Source organism: Argiope bruennichi, chromosome 8 (assembly GCF_947563725.1).
Source record: "Argiope bruennichi chromosome 8, qqArgBrue1.1, whole genome shotgun sequence".
Lineage (NCBI taxonomy): Eukaryota > Metazoa > Arthropoda > Arachnida > Araneae > Araneidae > Argiope > Argiope bruennichi.
Genome location: NC_079158.1, coordinates 24,500,752 through 24,520,753, shown reverse-complemented (window position 1 = coordinate 24,520,753; position 20,002 = coordinate 24,500,752). Strand labels below are relative to the sequence as shown.

The 20,002-nt window shown below is 24.5% G+C and overlaps 1 protein-coding gene across 6 annotated transcripts in view; it reads left to right on the top strand.

Annotated features, from left to right (window-relative positions):
• The window catches only part of LOC129981555 (PH and SEC7 domain-containing protein-like), a 136,924-nt gene extending 123,208 nt beyond the window's left edge, over positions 1 to 13,716 (top strand). For 4 of the 6 annotated variants that reach the window (XM_056092433.1, XM_056092434.1, XM_056092435.1 and 1 more), the window contains 7 exons: positions 1,067 to 1,157; positions 2,077 to 2,158; positions 2,462 to 2,532; positions 4,190 to 4,371; positions 8,386 to 8,530; positions 10,271 to 10,414; positions 12,206 to 13,715. In XM_056092433.1, coding sequence (XP_055948408.1) covers positions 1,067 to 1,157; positions 2,077 to 2,158; positions 2,462 to 2,532; positions 4,190 to 4,371; positions 8,386 to 8,530; positions 10,271 to 10,414; positions 12,206 to 12,442 — 952 coding nt within the window. In that variant the 3' untranslated portion in view covers positions 12,443 to 13,715. Of the gene's footprint in view, positions 1 to 1,066; positions 1,158 to 2,076; positions 2,159 to 2,461; positions 2,533 to 4,189; positions 4,372 to 8,385; positions 8,531 to 10,270; positions 10,415 to 12,205 lie in introns of all 6 variants that reach the window. The other 2 variants (XM_056092436.1, XM_056092437.1) reach the window with 2 other exon arrangements.
• The last annotated feature ends 6,286 nt before the right edge of the window (positions 13,717 to 20,002 follow it).

Sequence of the window (20,002 nt, the reverse complement as noted above, 5' to 3'; positions counted from 1 at the left end):
TTAGGAATTAGCATTTTAATCTTGCTAATTTTATGAGGTACAGAAAAAAAAAGAAAAGATGCTTTGCACATATTAATGTAATAAATTGAATGTATTATGATGTGCTTATATTTTATTTGATTTTAAATTGAAAACTGTGATGTGACAAAGTGTGAAAAATGGAACACTTGGACACTATTTAGTTCATTAATCCTTCTATCTGCCCCTATGTATATTCGAAAAAATAGAACTATAATTTTTGCACTGTTATTCCCAGAACATATTTATGTCAGAATAGCACTGCAGAAAACAGCACCTAGTGATGAGTGTTCTGTCTGTTATATGCATTATTACTTGAAAAATATATTTAATCTATTCTTCATCAGGTGTGTAAATAGCAATGATTGGTGCTCTATGTATTTTATGATAAAGCATCAACACATATAACGTCCCTTGACAATAGTGCCTTCAAAAGTGTTGTCCAATATGGATGTGTACTCTAATTTACCACGATATGGCTTTTGAACATGGCACTTTGAGAAGCATTTAGTTTACTCCTGGCCACATAATATTGAAAATGATGGCCAAATATACTTTCCTTGGAATCTATTTTAAGCATTTATGTGTACAATGCATCTTCATCAAAATCTTTGATACTAAATTGATGCCTATTTTTGCAGGAAATATAATAACTGAAATTTATAGATCAATTTTATTTCTAAAGTTTATTTCGTTTATTTGTATATTAATCTTTTTTTAAAATTATTATATATTCATATACATGTTACATTTTTAGTAGATGCACTGTGGAGAAGAGATTTTGTAGTTATTTCATTTACCTTATCTTTTTTTTTTCTTTCAGTAATTTAATTTTAAGATAGATTTTGTTTTGCTCAAACATCATTCTTCAGGTTCTGAGAAGAAATTAATACATTTCTACTAAATACAAATAAGTATGATACTACACACTTGGTTTTAGAAGCTTAATGGAATATAAATTATGTCTTATTTTGCATCTATGTAAGCAAAATATGTCAATTTTAAATATTATTATTATTCAAAATATTAAATATTTTTTTAATTATAGGGATGATGAGGAAGAGGCACCCCCTGAAGAGCACCCACCTAATCAGCCAGAACAAAGACAAAGTTTTATTGGTCATAATCCTTTCCTAGAGGTTATTATTATTATTATTATTATTTGCTTGTTATTATTACTTATAATTGTTTTCTGTATGAGGAAATATTTTTACTTTTCATAATATTTTCACTAACACAAGATGAAATAAATTAATATAGAATTTTTTGAAAATTTTGCTTATTACATTTGGTTTTTTTAGTGTAACAATATATTTACTGAATAACTAAAATAACATCAAAAGCTTCTCTTCGCTTTTAATATGTTCTTGAGATAAAAGTTAGATTTGAAAGAAGTGAAACATTAAATGTTACAACTTTACCTTTTTTTTTTTTTTTTTTTTTGTCCTAACATACAAATATTTAATTTGCTTACTGATAAATGCTAAGTATAATATTTTTAAATTGAAATGCATAGCAAATAACAGAATAAGACTTTTATAATTTCTTTTCAGAACATTTTGTTACCCTAAAAATATTTCTGACTTTTTCATGAATTTTTTAAAATCCTTAATTATATATAGATACTATTGCAAAATGACAATGGAGGTGTATAGATACTTGTTTGGCTGTCTAAAAACATTATGGAAGCAGAGCAATAAATTATTTATATTATTTCCTTAAGTGAAATGTTTTGTAGGAGTTTAAAAAATAGAACCATCCCAAGCTGCCCTTTACAATCTTTAAATGTCTGATAACACCAAGAGGTGAAAAAACATTATGCTCTATACACCGTTTACTTTTTCTACTTTACTATGTAATTATGCCATTAAAGTACTATCATTTTATAAGTTTGATATACACTATTAAAAATTATACTTAATCTATGTAGTTTATAAATTAGAATCAAAGTAATTTGTTTTTTAATGTTATGCAAAAATTGCTGTACCTCAAAATATTATTTTGGGATTTATTACTTTCTACCTATCTGCATCTATTTTTATCTTTTATATTTTTTAGGTGCCAAATCCTAACTTTGCTACTGAATATAAAAAGGGATATGTGATGAGAAAATGTTGTATCGATCCTAATGGGAAGAAAAGTATAGACTATAATTACTTTTTGTCTTTATTCTGTCATTATTACATTATTGTAATATTTCTAAATCTCTGAAAATTGTTACAGAAATATTTACCATAGAGTTAATATTGGTATGATCTGAAATGCATTTTGATAAGTCAACTGTTGATATTAATTTATTTCAGGGTTTAGTTTTTGCAGTTTGATTATTTTTGCCTTCAGAACATATTCTAGTTTCTTTAATTAGGCTGAACACAAATTTTCATTTTATTCATATTGCAGTTTCTACTGAAATATGATTTAGTAAAATATGTTTTGTTTTTAGCTCCTATTGGAAAACGAGGATGGAAAATGTTTTATGCTGATTTACGAGATCTCGTGCTTTATTTGCACAAAGTGAGTTGTAAGATTTTTTTCTCTATTTACACTAAATAGCCTAATATTGATTATTTAAAAACAAAATTTAGTACATATGAAGATTTGCATTTTCTGCACTATCAGCTTGAAGTTGCAATTTCCGAGGGAAAAAAAAGAAAGGCAAAATCAATATTATGATTGTTTTGCTCGCTTTAAAGATTTACATATTTTTGAATACTACTGAATTAACCAAAAGAGGTTTTCAATTATAGTGTTTTCATAGCTGTCTGCCAGTATTATACAGTTTTGGTTGGCAATGAATCTAGTGCATGGATTTTTTTTTAATCCCATTCTTTATAATCTTCATAGAATTTGTGCCTGACCATGTGAATGAAGAAATAATAGTGCACTTCATTTCGAGTACAGTACCCAACGGATAGCATAAAAACATTTCCCACACCATGTTGTATCCACATTGATTTACAAAATGTTTCGTTGAAAAGTCTGATGTGCCTTGCACCGCGACTGAAATCAGACCATCAGATCATAGTTATCAGAAGCAGACCATGTTATAATTTTGATATAATTATCCAATCATGCTATAAGTTTTGAATATCCTAAGGTCCAAGATGTGTAATTGCCTAGTGAAGTATTGATACTAGCATATTACTCAGAATAAAGCAACTTGAGTAGATTTTCTGTTGTCTACATTCCATCAACCCAGGTTTTTACTGTATAAATACCAGAAAGATGAATCTAGTGTACCCTACATTGAATGTAGCGATTAATTCACAAAGTATTATTTATCTGCTCATAGGAATGTTCCTATTTAAATTTTGCATGGTTAAATTGTTCAACAAATATGGTCTGCCTCTACTCTTTCATTTGTATGGGATAATTTCTTCAATGGTATTCTCTTGGTATACTCATCACACATGGAATGAGGGAAAAGTTGCTGCAACTTCTGAAATGCTATATAGTTGGGAGATTACGACTGAAGCTTGATGTCTTTTCATCTTCCTAATATGCATTTGGAAGTTTTTATTACTAATATTTCACTCTGTGAATGCATTATATTTTACATTATTTAGCGCAATTACTAGCGTAATACTGTGTTAATTGTCAACATTATTTGTGGTTTAATGCAGTTTTAATTTATAAATGCATTTGCACCCTAATTAGTCCATTAAAGTAAAGTTTACTGTAGTTGTATGAATTAATTTTGGATATATTAAGTAACGTATGTGAATTAGTTAATTAGTGAATTAGTCATTAGTTAACGTATGTTAGCTAATGACTGTCATATATTTTTCTGTTTTAATGATGTAATCAATAGTAAAATTTTTCTGTCAGGAAGCCATTGAATAAATTTTTTTCGACTATTTCAGAGAAAAAAATTAACTTTTGGTACAGAATTGCACATAAAAAGCATAAAAGTGGAAATTGTATTATTTAAAATATAAATATGTATCTTCATTTATATTTTTATCTGAAGCCTATTTTTTAAAAAAACTAAAGATTTGAAATAATTGATTTAAATATAACATTCTTTTGTAAATATTTATAATAAAGGAGTTTGTAATTTCCTTCAGAATTAAGGACAAAAATATATATACATAAAATTTTTTTGAAAATGTTAGATAATTTTTCTCCTTTTTCAGCAGAAATGTTTATTTTTATTCCTTTTTTACCATAGGATGAGAATGGCTTTAGGAAAAATCAGTTGTATGATAGCCTTCATAATTCCATTCGAATCCATCATGCATTGGCAACGAGAGCCACTGACTATACAAAGAAACAACATGTGTTCCGCCTCCAGACTGCAGACCAAGCTGTATATCTTTTCCAAACAAGGTACTCAAAGGATGCTAAACAAGAGTACGTTTTTTTAATGATGTGAAACAAAGTAATGGTGGTGGAGGTGATGAAGTCATTTGGATTGTTGTGGCCGCCTTTTGTCTGCTTTGGTTTGCTCATTTGGTTGTGGGTCTGCATTTCTTTCATTGTTTATATTTGTTCGCCAATTTTTTTCCCTCTCCCAGTTGGATTCTGTTTTTCATTTGTTCTGTGCATGGTTGGTTGTATATTCCAGTTTGAGTTTAAAAATGCTTTTTTTGTTGGGGAAACATGGCTGTAATCATCTTACATTTTCTATTATTTATAATAAAATATACAATATATTAAAAAAAACTTTTTACTGCAAATTAATTATTAATAGATTTTTATATTTAATATTTTCTAAAAAGATAAAAATCTAAATAAAAGTTTATCATAACCCTGATTTTTTTCCCTCCCCAATAAATCAGGATTCTATTAATTTGTATTTTTTATAACTCTTTTTTTTGTACTAGGTTAATTTTTTATGGAACTTCAAAAGTTACCTTCAAAATCATTATAACATGTATTTATTTATAAAAATGCATTTATTCTTACAGAATTATATTTTTTAAATTTCAAATATTTAAATGTCGTCTTTAGAGGAATTATAAACTAAATTATCTTAAAATAATTTTAAAAGAAGTATTGTAAATTTCTTTAATGTATTAATGGCTAGTTTCTTACTATTAAATTAAAACAGTTTATAATTATTTTGATTTGCTGTTTATTTATTTTTTTGTGAGACAATAAGGTACAAAATTAGTGATTATTTTTAACTAAAGTCAAATCATTCTTTCGATACTAAAATTACCATATTTTAAAAATTCAATTGCAATTTCTTCTACTTTCTTATCATAAAGTTAGAAATAGTGAATGGGTATAATTCATCTCCTGATAGAGCTGAATCATTAGCTTTTCGTTTAAAATATCTGCTAATATTTGTTCTGCTGATTAGAACTGGTTTGGCACACTAGTGCATACAACAAAACCAGAGTGAACGGTTTAGAATGAAAAATATTATACTACAAAATTTTTTGCTTGATTTTTTAAAAGTTTCAAATTCTGTAGTTTAACAGGGAAGTTGATAATAATCTTGAATTTAGGAAAAATATCAATGATTTTCATCATATTTTTGTAATTGGCTGCAAATGTTTTTATTAATTTGCTTCACTTTTGTTCTTATGGTGATGTCCTTGGATTACTACTCAGTGATATTCACTTCTTAAATAGATTTTTAATCTAGATTATATTGAAAAATAATTAATTGAAATTTTGTATAATTTTTATTCCTTATTTTTTTACAACTTTAAAGACATTAAGAAAATAAATAATCGTAATTTAAAAATATTAAATGTGGGATGTTTCTGAATATGTGTTTATGTACCCCATGCTGTTTTTGTTTGATGTACAATATTTTCTATTTTGCCATTATTTCTAAATCCTCATATTTGCCTTTTATTTCGCCATTGTGTTTTATTTCTCATAAAGTTTGAATTGCTTTTTATTATTTTGTTTCTTGCTCATATTTTCATTATTGTATATTTTATAATAATAATGTAAATAAAAGTAATTATTGCATTTCATTATAGGAATTCAATAGTCTTTTGTGTGTGTGTGTGTGTGTGTGTATATATATATTAAATTGCAGGCATGTTAATATGTGGAAATTAATACAGCTACGTTTTGTGAGATTGAACAGTTCTAAATATTTCACTTGTTTCTTAATTTTCATTAATACTACGCCCTTAAAGTATAAATTGTTGTTTTGGAATTTAATCAGTTTAATTTTAAAAAACAGAAAACTTCTATTATATTTGAATTCTTGTTGAAAATCCAGATGTGATATTTCATTTTAAATATAAATAACAAGATTTGATTAATCATACTTTGTTAGAATGCAATTATATGAAAAATGTATTTTTTTAATCTAGTTAATATATTTTTTTAATCCACTTAACATGCCTGTAATTAATATTATTTAATCACAACAACATATATCCTAAAAAATCAATGAAAAGTGACCTTTTGTGTATAAATATTCCATTATTCTCATAATTTTTCACTTATTTCATCGAATTGACCTTTTTTCCAAATTGATGAAATTCATTTGATATGCAATGTTTTCATTCACATAATATTATTTTTTGTAAGATTAACAAAAACAATTTAACTGTTTTTTAAAATTTGTCAGAATCTAGTTCATTTTATTAAATATTTTATGAGAATTGTAGGAAATGACAGTTTTGTTTACAATGACTATAGATTTCATACACTTATTTAAATATTTTTTTAACAATTTTGATGTAATAACACATTGAAATTTATTTCCATTGCATACTTTTAGTAAAACATTATGATTATGAAATAATTTGTAAATTAGTCATAAATTAGATTTCAGAAAATTCTAGAGATGAATTGTTGCTAATTGAACTATTTATTTCCAGAAATATTTTAGTTTTTCATGCAGGATTATCACTGCATGTGCTAAATTTCTTTTAATTATATAATCAAAAAAGTTATTAGCATTCAAATACATTTTTCTTTGTTTGTTTAAAAACTTCTATCTTGTGTTCCTCTATAGAGCATAACATTTGTAATTTTATAGTTTTCGCTGTTTTAAAAATTATTTGTAATCATGTTTGACAGTTCAGTTGTCTTCTGTGATGTCGTATTTTACTTTTTCATAAAATTATATTATGAGAATGTGATATGAATAGTAGAATCAGAAGAATCAAGTTTAAAACTAGCCTTCTTTTACTGCCTTTTTTAAAAGATCTTTATCAAAGATTAAAAGATTTTGCTACTAAAATGCCAAATATCTCATGAAATGATATTTATCTGAAGTTATTGTAAAAGATTTGCAATCTAATTTCAAAAAATTGTATGTGTCATTTTTCTATTATTTCTGAACTCTTTTAAGCTATGATGAGTAATTTTTCTTTAAATTGGCTCTGAGTTGTAGAATTTATATATTTTATTATTAGCACCACTTGATAGTTGGAATCCCTGTTTTCCATTTTGGAATTGCTGAAAAAGACTTCTTGTCTTTTTCAACATATCATATTCATTTCATGTTAAAAACCTAGTATTCCATCTATGATTTTTTTAAAATTAAAAATGAACATTTTGATCAAAATAAAGTTAATTATCTGTTCTAGTAAGATTCAGTCTTCGTCAACAGAATTTTATTTCTTTATGTAAACTGAAATATAATTTAAAATTAGAAGAATTCTCTAATTAGTATCATTCAGCTGATAATCATTCAAAAAAATTTCATAATGAAGTTTCTATTTCTTGGTTCAGTTTCTGTATATTAATTATTAATGCATATTATGTACTCAGTCAATTTTATGTTTAATTCAGTGATGTGATTTGAGATTTAAAAATAATATAGGTTGAGAATGATATTTTATTACTGACTGAATGTTATATGCACAATATTTGTGATTCAAAATAAAAGAAGAAATATTTTGGATTCTTGAGGTTCTACTACTAACTGTAAACAGTCAATCACACAGCAAAGATAAATGGTATTCTAGGCAGATTGTCCATTTAATTCTTCTTTTTTCGTATTTCATTCAAGGCAAACATAAAAAAATATTTTCTCCTTCCCATGACGATTTCCTGTACAATGATATATTCTTCAGATATTGCTTGACAGTATAAATATATTTTATCTTTAAATGGCATTTCATTTTCGAAAGGCTCCATTTCTATTTTCTGTGTTAAAAGGTACAATCTTTATTAGTATCCATGAACTTCTGCGAAAATCAGTGTATATAGTAAGGTTTTATTAATGATGTTGAATCGGTAAATGTGGAAAATAATAAAAAAAATTTATTACTATTAATTGAATGATTATCTGACAGTCATTTTTATTAATATCATTTTTGACTATGGGTTTTAATTATTTTCAGATAAATGTAACTTTATCATTTGTATATGATGTTTGTCCAATATATCTTTTATTACATTTAAGGTGTCTATTTATAGTATTTTATAACTTTTTTCCAGTGATTCAAAGGAACTGCAGAGTTGGATTGACACTATAAACTATGTGGCTGCTTGTTTCTCTGCTCCATCATTAGCTCCTGCAGTAGGAGCACAAAAGAAATTCCAGAGACCTCTTTTACCTGTAGCTCCAACAAAATTAAATTTTGTGAGTGTATATTTTATATATGGATACTTGAGTGTTTCTTTCAATCGTTTTATATTTGAAGATTCTTTAAGAATTACACTTAATTTTAACTAATATATATTGTGGAATTAATAATGCAAATGTATTTTTGAGATGATGTAATAATACCTTATTATCATAATGTTTTTATTTTCATTTAGTTTTTTCTTCAAGTTGAAGCATATCTTTTTTTCAATAAATTTCTATTGAAAGGCTGTATATTTAAAAAAATAAAACTTCTTTTTGAAATGTTCAGATGCATTTACAGTGATATTGTTAATTGATTTATTAATGAACATTGTATTTTTAGCTTTATATTCATTTATTAGATTTAGGTGTAATAATTTTAAATTATGGCTGTAAGGCAAGTAGAGATTCCTGTCTTAGTATGAGCAACTTGAAGCTTATATGTATTATATTTTCAGTGAAAATTGCATTTAAACCTATAATTTTTTTAAAGCACAAATACAAAATTTATCTGCAATATGATTTGCAGTTTTTCAAATTAATTATGTTTAAAAGTTTTGTTTGAAATTTAATGAGTATTGTGAGAAAAATTAATTATCTTCCATATAGATAAAGCTTTTTGTAATCTATAATAAATGATGTGTTTTTTGTTCTTATGCATGCACTATTTTGTTAAATAATTTGTTATAATTGTAACAAATTTGTTATATTAATTTGTTAATAATTATTTATTGCAAATTCGTTTATGGGATATTTAATTAGAAGTCTTTCTCCCTTTTTCTTTGAAAATATTGAATGATTCTGCTTTTTTTAAATGTTGCTTAATGTGTCATCTTTTCGTAATTTAATTTAATGCAGAAATACTTTGTTACTAAGTAATGCTAACGTTCATTGTTTTATATCCATTAAAAATTGCACCTTTTTAATGAATGACTTTTTGTTGGCTTTTTTATAATTATCAGTTAAAAGATCTTACATTCAAAATAAGTTCTAGTGACAGAATAAAGTATCGAAAAAATATGTCCATGTTTATGTTATTTCATGATATATGATATTCTATCTTTCTTTGCTATTTTATTTTGATATGTAATATATATTTCACTAAAATTATGACATTTCTATTTGAATGTTGTCTTAAAAATAAGTGTGCTTGAATTTAGGATTAATTTTATGTTGTTTTTATAAAAATTCTGTGATGAAATTTAATATTTTCTATTCAAAAAGAACAACTTGTAATTTCCTGAAAAAATATTTGAGTTAAAAGATAATATTATATTTATAAAAATATTTTAGTTGAATTTGAAAAAAAAGTTCTCAAAGTTATGGCAGAGTTTAAGTTTGGTGTTGATTTCTTCAATAATACAAATGCTTTCAAATTAATTTCCTTCCATTCAAGGAATTTTTATTAGCTAATCAAATTATCTTTGTTAAATATTTCTGCACATTTATATTTCTGCTCATAAATATTTCTGAATCTCATGAAAACTTTTACTTTCTTTATAATACTGTAAAAATTTAATGATAAATCTAAGTAATTGTTCTTTGTTATATATTTCTTCCTATGTTTTTTGCAATATTCGATAAGCTCTTATTAAACATCCTAAATTTTTATTCAAAATTTTTATATTCCTAATCAATTATTTTTGATCAATGCCTATATTACTGCATTGAATTAATTATTAGCTTAATTTATTCATTGTATGGCAATATTTGGCATGAATGTTTAAACCAACTTTGCATTTCATGATATTTTAGCGAGAGCAGCTGCTTGAATTAGAAAGTAGGGTTCTGAAACTAGAAAAAGAACTTGAAGAACATTTATCGCATCCTCCTGACAAAAGTGCCAAATCTCGAGTTGTGAATGAATATGTTGAAAAAGAAAATTATTTACAATATGAAGTAAGGATTTACCTGTTTAAAATATGTTATTTAATAATTCATATTTGTTTATTCATAACTCATAAGTATTTCCTCATTTAATATCAATTTAATATTTTATAGTTTTATATCTGCTGCTGTGCAAAAAATTTGTGACTTATATTAAAGAGCAAACATGAAGTTTATTTGTGTCTTTACAAATTACTCAAGCTTGTAAAATTAGTATAATTTGTATTATTTAAAATGATAAAAATATTTAATTTTTTTTCAATGGAATATGCAATAATTTTTATATATGGTTAAAGTAGAGAAGATTTTGTTTTTAAGTAAACGTATAATTTGTTTCTAATATAATTATAAAATGATGTATAAAGCATGTATCATTCTCTGAAGTTTAAATAATTATTAGATTTCTTTAAAAGAGGGGAACAATATTTTATTTAAGAATGAAATTCTAAAAGTTATAGCAGAGTTTCAGTTCAGAACTCAATTCTTCAATAATCTCTTTTTTTTAAATTTATAGTTAGATGTTATTCTTGTGATGTTATATTGTGCAATCTTTGGGTAAAATTATAAATATTAATTAAAACTATTATTAATGATTGAAAATATTAATTAGGAATAATTGCTAAGGCATAAAATATTTTTATATTGTATAAAGATGTAAGCATTTTTTATGTATAATTTTGGAGGAATTTTTATGTGTAGTTTTCTTTGCATTTTCAGTTAATGTTTATTTGTATTGAAACGTTGAAAATTAAATTAGATTGCATCGTATGTTTTACAAAATATTTTTATGATCTTGACATGCATTCATTAAATCCATCCATTTAGAATATTAATTACTTTCAAATGTGAGTTTTATTAAAATATAAAACAACTTTTTAATCTTTATTACCACATAAACAAATACGCAAATTTTCAGTAATGAAGTGTAATAGTGTCGTTTATATTGCATCCATTTTTTTTGATAATTTCATATATACACATATTTTTACTTTCTTTTATATGACGTTTTGAAGAATTATTGTAATTGTCAAAAAATTTGAACTTGAGATTTTGACGAATCTCTTATATTTTACACCTTCCTGAATTTAAAAAAACACATTTTCAGAAAATAACCATCTCTTCATTTATCTGTGACCTAACTCAAATGATTACTAAAATGCTTTGAGCTAGACTGATGAAACTTGTTATATGATCTCTTTACACCAAATTTATACATTTATATCAATTTTTGTGCAACCTCCTGTCATTTATCTGAATGTAAGTTAACGCAATAACTACAAATCGAAGAGAGGTAGATGGGTAAAATACCGTATACAGATTTAACATTTATTTTGTAAGACACTTACTAAATGTTGAGCCATATTCAACAAGATATTGGATGTCTGTCAGTATGTATTTTCAGAAGCATGCAAATATGATAACTCAATAATGTAATAAATATATGAAATTTGGCATATAATTTTGTGATTGTAATTGTAGTGATGTGTCAAATTTTGGTTTTAATCAGTTAGGGGGAAAAAAGCGAATTTAAAATACAAATTCACTTTTATAGAGAATATGCATGAAAGTTTGGGGGAGATAATTCCCACTCGCTTATATTATTTTCAACAAACTAAATCAATGATTTTACAAAGTCAGACAGGAAAATAAAAATTTTTGAAAGATAGATTCTCTTGTTAAATAAATTTTAACTAGATAATCTAATTAAATTAAATTAACATCCAGAATAAGAATGACTGAAAAATATAGAAATAAAAATGATGGAATGTGCATGACATATACTTATTGTGATATTTTTTTTAGTTAAAACGATATAGGACATATTCCTATCTTCTACGCTCAAAGGCTGCACAATTCTCTGATCTGGAAGCACCTTTAGTTGAGTCCTCAATCGGAGAAGTGGACGAATTATTAGAAAAAAATGACCAGACCCATGCACCTCCTTCAGAAAGTTCCAACCCTGTTAAGCGCAGCTTGTCTGATCGCTTCAGTTACAGAGCCGCCATTTACAAAACAGGTCCAACTGATGATGGTGCATAATGACCAAAGCAAGCTATTCTATCTCTCCCTCTCTTGCAGTCTACCTGGTGCTCTTTGCCAAACTTTCAGGCCAAAAACTCTGTCTACTGCATCTGCTGAACTGAATCTGTAGCGAACAGTGTTGGAGTTTTATCATTTGCTCTACAGACTGAAATGCAAAATATTCAGTTTTCATGATGCACTTTGAATAAATTCAAAGACTTGAAGGGAGACTGAATCAAATGTTTTTATATAGGAAGAATCTGTTTATTTTCTTTCATTAAATTAAAAATTGTATTTCATTGATATTTTTAAAATTGTTTTCTTACTGTTGTAGTGTGATGCTTTATAAAGTAGATGAATTCATTTATTCAGTTTAATGCTGTTCTGTTTTCCAGATTTGTGATTCAATCCAAATGACTCATAAAGATAATATATTACATAAAAAATGTTATGGATTATTTTTATTATTAATTAATTGACCGATATTATTATTTGAAAGTCTTAAAGAATAAATTATTGCTATTATAATTAAATTTTTGTATTTAATTTTTTGGAATTGTATGTAGAATTATTTATTTTGAAACTAATATCCTACTTGCCAACCAGGTATAAATTACTTAGGATCCATTTTATTAAAATTGATTTATTTTTCATTCAATCTTTACAATTTAATGACTATAAAGTTATTGAATAGCCTAAAGACTATGCTTACTGATGTGATGATGCATTGCAAAACTGCTTGTTTTTGTACTCTTTTTGTAGGGGTATCATGCTGAAATTTTTTCTGATCCTTCACTAACAGAGCATTTAGTGCATCAATTTCAATAGTCATTTGTGAAGTAGACTGACTGCTATTTTTGTACTGAATCATCTTAAAGAAATTTCCTTCAAACTAGGAGGCACCTTATGAAGGGTTCCTTCCTTGTGCTTTAGATTTCTCTAAAAGCATGAAACAGTTTTTTTAAAAAGTAATTTTTAGTACTTCTGTAATTTGTTTTCTGAATATATATTCGCTTTTTATGTAGTACATTAAAAAACGATATTTGCTTTTTATTACACAGATTATTGATTTTTTAAATAATGGTTGTCTTTAAAAAAATGTTTTATTTTTCTTTAAGCTTTTAAAATAATCGTTAATCATATGTTTAGAAATTTTACCATTATTGTATAAATAAATAATAATTAAACTGAATAAGTTTTTTAAAAATATTTATTGATTTTTTTAATCAAAGAAATTGTCGATTTTTCTCAGTTTTATTTATAATAATTATATGTTGCAAAATTTTTGACTTTCCTAAAATGAAGGCATTTTCTAAATGGTAGGCATTAAATACTATCTTTAAAATGTAATGAAATAAGTATTATTAAAAGTATTCTTGCTTTTTTTAGCTTTATAATTTAAACTTTATGACAAACAAATTGAATGTTAATTTAATATTTTTTCAGTTACTGTAATATTAATATATATATATATATATATATATATATATATATATATATATATATATATATATATATATATATATATATATATATATATATATTCTCTTGTATTTATCAATATCTGGATGCTTTTGAAGATTTGGCCCAAAATAAAGTTTTAAGTTTTAAAAATGATGATAATAATAATATTAAAATTTTATAACTGATCATGCTCTTACAGAAATGTGATATAGACCCACATGTAGTAAGACCTGTGTTAAAGAATTTTATGCTTGCAAATTAAATTGATCAAAATAAAGATTTAATTAAAATGTAATTTTTATTTACAGTTATTATTGTAGATGTGGTTATTTTATAGTATTTTTGTAGTTACATTTCTGATATTTTAAAGAATTGCATTAAGTATGAAATAATCATGTTTGGAGTGTTTATTTGGTTATCAAAATAAAATATTTATATTTTAATTTAATATAATTTTTCTCCCATATATTTTGTACTGAAACTTATTATTAATCAAACTACTTTATAAAATTTATTTTTAAAAAAAATCTTGAATTTTGTTTGAACTGATTGAGAATTATATAAAAATATATTCAGTGGTTGTATACTTCATATTTGATATTAAATAGCTAATTTAAATTATTTTTATTAATGTTGTCAAGTATTCATTGTTATTTCTTATTATTAGGCAGCTATCTTTTAACAGTTGCATTATCTTTTTATTTATATTTTGTTTCTAAATTACTATTTATCAATAAAATCTTTAATTTTTGCTAGTCAGAGTAGAAATAAGGTTAGACATCAATGGCTATTCCTCTGTAGTATTTGTAATACAAAATATTACATAAAATGTCTTTTTAATTAAATGTACTTATTACTATAATATTTATTATACTGTATTTCTGAAGCTTGTTTGATACAAAAACAAATTCTATATTATATATACAAATTATTGAATTTGTCTGTACATATTTGTCTGATGTAAATGTTATAATTTACAATACTGAAGCAATAATATCTTCATGCGTGACTCAGAATGGTTTGTTTGTATATATTTCATTAGGAAAAAAAAATTAATATTTTTTAAGAAGATATATTTTGGGTAATTTATGTTATACTATTTTAATTGAGTTTATTCAAAGGCAATTTGAAATATCTTATCTATTTCATTTTCCCCCTCTGTTTTCTGACTTTTTATTTTGTAAAAAATGTAAAGGATATTAAAATTTAATATGTATAAGGCAAAGAATGTAATTGTAACAATTAATATTAATACTAACACTTATAAATATTAACATCACTTAAATTATCCATTGCAATTTGAGCATTATTAAATTATGATGCCTGTAATTTATGTATCAAAATATGTTGTTTAATATTTGCAAAAAAAATGAATTTTTAAAATGTAATATTTGAATCAAAGCGAAGAATGTTATATTTCCTTTTTAATTTAGAAATTTGGTGAACACAACCTAGATATCCATTCTTTAAAGGAATATATATATTAGCGCATTAATAAATCAATGATGTAAATAAAACAAATTTATCCTGAAATTCTAATTTTATCAGCTTATGCTTTTACAATTTTTTAAAATTTATTATATTTAATTTCAATTTATATAGATGTGCATGCATAATTAAATTTTGACTAAAACATAAACTTATTTGTTAAAATGTGTGACTTTTTAATCTTTCTTCTTACTTTGCTACAGATGAATCATTTAAGATACAAATTAAAAATTCATTTCTATTATATTTATGCATTAAATTTTTTTTCTCTCTTTGATGAATGAAAATAAACTGAATACCTCAGAGTTTTGGCTATAATTTTTAGATGGCTGAAATATAAAGTTTGATTAGTGATAATAATTTTAAAATTGTTAATTTTTATTCCATTCTCATTTTGCAATGGTATGCCTATATCATTTGATTATAAAAAATATAACTTTTGTCATTAATTTATCTGTTTAATTAGTTTTATTACTATTGCCTTTTAACTATAAGCCTATAATAGATGGCTTAAAAAATTATATTTTTTCTTTCATGCATATACAATTTCTTTTTCTCTTCTTATTATGAATTAAAAAATATCTAGCTTCATACAGTAAATTTTAGATTACCAATTAATGGTTAACTTGTTTATTGAATATCATTTTAATGTTGCTAGTTTTTAATCCATATTATGCTTGATCTCTTTCTTATTGCATAGGTAGTTTCCTTTTCTTTAGAGATTGCTATATGTAGCCATTTCAATTATCTTTAATGACTAGAAAAATGAACTCAAGAAAATGATAGAAATTCATCTTCGTTTCATATTTTTATTCAAAAATAGAAAGTTTTGGAATGTCATGCACATGTCTACTCTGTCTATCTAGACATTAACTTTGAGCTTAAAGTGATGAAAAGAAGGTAAAAGTTTTTTTTCTCTCTTTTCTTTTCTTCTTTTCTGTCAGCTATATTGAATGATTGAAATGAAATCTGATGATATATATTTCTGTCATTTAAAATATTTAGTTATTTATAGAAGTGAACTAAATGAACTGAGCAGTTTTGCTGTTTCACGATAAATGAAAATGTTATGCATTTGATTTTAATCAAATACACGTTTTTCCTGCAGTTTTCAGAAGTACCTTATTAAACCTTTTTCGTGTTTTTGTAATGTTTTAAGTAATTAGCAATTTTATTTTATGATATTTCTATATCACTATTGTGTGTATTGAATACATATGAATTGGTGTGAGTATATGAATTTCACACTTTTAACTGAAGAATTTCATAATTTTAGAACGATGTAAAGCAGAGCGATTATTAAACATCATCTTAACATATAATTTCTTTGTAGATGATCAGATTTTCAAAAAGATATTGCATTCATATTATTTCAATTCCTTCACTATATTAGTACAATTTTGTATGTTAATTTTATTTTTAGATTGCAATTTCGAATTTATTATTATTATTATTATTTTGAAAAAAAAAAATGTATTGCCTTTTAAATAACTTAAGTCTTGGGGACCATGTTTTCATTTGTATGATTTTTAGAATTATTTTTCATTCCATTTTTATTTTCTTGTTTACTTTTCCATAATTTCATCCTTTGAATTTCATTTAATTTTGTTTTGTAATTTTTTATTATAAAGGATGGAAATAAACCAATTATTTATAATAAATAATTGATTTCTATTTCTTATCATTATATTTCATTTTTTAAAACCCACACATAAATGTTTATATAAGTTCTGTAAGATCAAAAATAATTATTGTATTCATGAATACTATTTTTAAGTATGCAGTAGAACTCCAATTGGTATTAAACGGGAATTAGAACAATGCAATTATAGGGAAATTTGGATCATAAAATAGAGCTTAGAGTTTGCACAAAGTTTATTTCTTTATATTAGTCTCTTCCTTCTTGTTTAAGTTTAATAAAGCATAAATTGTGTCAAAAGCATTGACTACGCTTCCGCTATTATTTTTCATTTAACTGAATAATTAAGATTCTTATATTTGAGCTTTGTATGATTTGAGTTTTTCTGTACTCATTATTGTGTGATGATTTCTTCTTCTTCTTCTTTTTTTTTTTCTGCTCTTCCATCATTAAAATGACATATTTGAATTTTAAATATATAAAATATGTCTTAATGTTTTTTGCTTTCACTTATGTGTCTTAAACATTTAATTTATTATTCAGACATTTATTTCTATGTCTAATGTAAAATATTATTTATTTCTAGATAATAATTTTTAATTGTGAAGGATTTTAAAATGTGTATCAAAGGCTCACTCTGTGATTTGATTTGGCTTAGTATTATTCTTAGAGAATAATAGATTTCAAGCTAATTTAAACTCTGTAATTGGTTTAATTTTTGTAATGTCTTGACTTAATTAGTATTATTATTTTTAAAAACTTGCAGAAATTTCTTAAAAGTAAAATAATTTTTATAAATTGAACATTTAATGTGTGCCAAATGCTTTTTTTTTTTTTTTAAATCTTGGGAGTGTTAAAATTAACAGTTAAATGCAAGAGCTCTTTGAAAAATTTTGTTACAAATCATCAAAAACATAGTAATGTAGCTTAAATTTACTTTTTTTAAAAAATTGTGCCATTTGTAGTTATGTTCCTAAATCTATTGATCATTTTTGATATACTGTACCATTTGTTTTGTCAAAATAATTATTGTGAACTATTTTTTCTTTACTATTATTTATGCTGATAGGAAACTGACAAAATATTGGAGATTACTTATAAATTATACAATTTCTTGTATAAATATATGGAAAGTCATAAAATAATGACTGTGCTTTTATTTTTGCCATAATTGTGTATGAAAAGTGTATTATGATAAATATTTTTTTAAGTTACAAAATTTGTTTATTGCTTTTTACTGAAAAAAAAAACAAAACTTTAAATCATTTTTGAATATTTTACAATAAAATATTATGAAATTGTTTATTTGAATTTATATAATTATAAAATATATTGTTTTTCTTTTCTGTGTTTGAATTGGGTGGAAGAAGAAAGCAAATGATTTTTATAAATTGTACTTTTTAAATCTGACCAATTGTGCTTGTCTTTTTTTTTCCTTCATTTTATTGTTCTTATGAGAATTTCTAATATTGAATTGTAGTATTTATTTTTTATGTATTTCAAAAATTTGTGAGTACTGTAAATAAATCAAATGATATATATGACTTGATTTTCTACTTTAGAAGAATTTCATTTTCCTTGCTTTTTGTAAAATGTGTAAAGCTGTATTGTATAAAAAAATCAAAAAATCTATTTCATGACGTGTGAAATTAATTGCCAAAAGAAATGTCTAGCAGCATTATCATATGCTGTTATATTTTTGGTGTCTGTAAAATTGTGTGAAGTTTCTTATGAAAGGAGTAATATTTAGTCAGCGATAATTCTTACTGATCTAAATATGATTTGTAAATACTAATGTAGAAACTGTAATTTTCATGAAATATGTAGCCAATAAATGCTACTAGGATCTTTTCTTTCTGCTTTTTTTCTTAGTTGAAATTTTATCTTTAATTAAAATTTACCCATTCTAATTTACTGTGCATCTACAATATGAAATAACTTGTATCAAATATTTATAAGTCAAAATACTGCATACTTCCTTTTTCTGTATATATGAAATCTTTAATTCAGAAGATTTTAAAATGTACAAAATAAAAAATAAGAACTTTCACAGATATTAACACATAGGAATAAATGTAATAAAAACAGTTTTTTAAAACACATCTTTGTTTTACACATGTTTGTTTATGTACTAAAAGTTTAGATGGTTTTTATTTTAATTGTTTTCTACCTTTTATTTTTTAATTTATTTCATGTCACTATAAATATATGGAATCTAATATCGAAAGTTTTCTCACAATCGTAGCATGTGGAGCCACATCATGAAATGGGAATTGAAATATATTTAACAATTAACTGATAAATGAATTGTGAAAATATAAAAAGAATGTAATATAACAAACAAACATACAAATCAGTAACAAACAAACATACTAATTTTAAAACCTGGCATTTCATGAAAGAATTAAATACACAGAATGCGAGCTTTATAGACAGCCAAATTTACTACTGAATACTGAAAAGATCAGGACAGTCGGAAGTTCAGGTTATAGGTTTTGAAAAAGTTTTCATCGGCTTACTTTTTTCTTCTTCCTTACCTTAATATTTTGAAGTTGAGATAATAATATAATTTTTTTATACAAATTTAAATTTCACATTTCCTTTAGGTAATCAATTGGTATTGCATCTTATTTTTAATGAAGCGAGGTGAGAAAGCAACAAAAGGATCATAGTTGTAACTCTTTCGCTACTATCAATCTATATTAACAAGTGTAATCATACACATGTTTCTGTTTTCTTTGCAGTTAAGTTAAGCAGGGGTGGCCCTGTGAGATAAGGGAACCTGTTGGAAACAATTTTTGCCAAAAATTCAGTTTTTTAGAATTTAAGGATCTAAAAATAAAGGGGAGGGATGTTTCTGCCTCAGTTTTTTTTTTTTTTTTAATGTAAGAACACATTATGATGCATTCTTTTTATTTTGTGGTACAGTCAAGAAAACTGAGTATGCATTTTGAAAATCTTCTTTTCTGGATGATTTATACAATTCT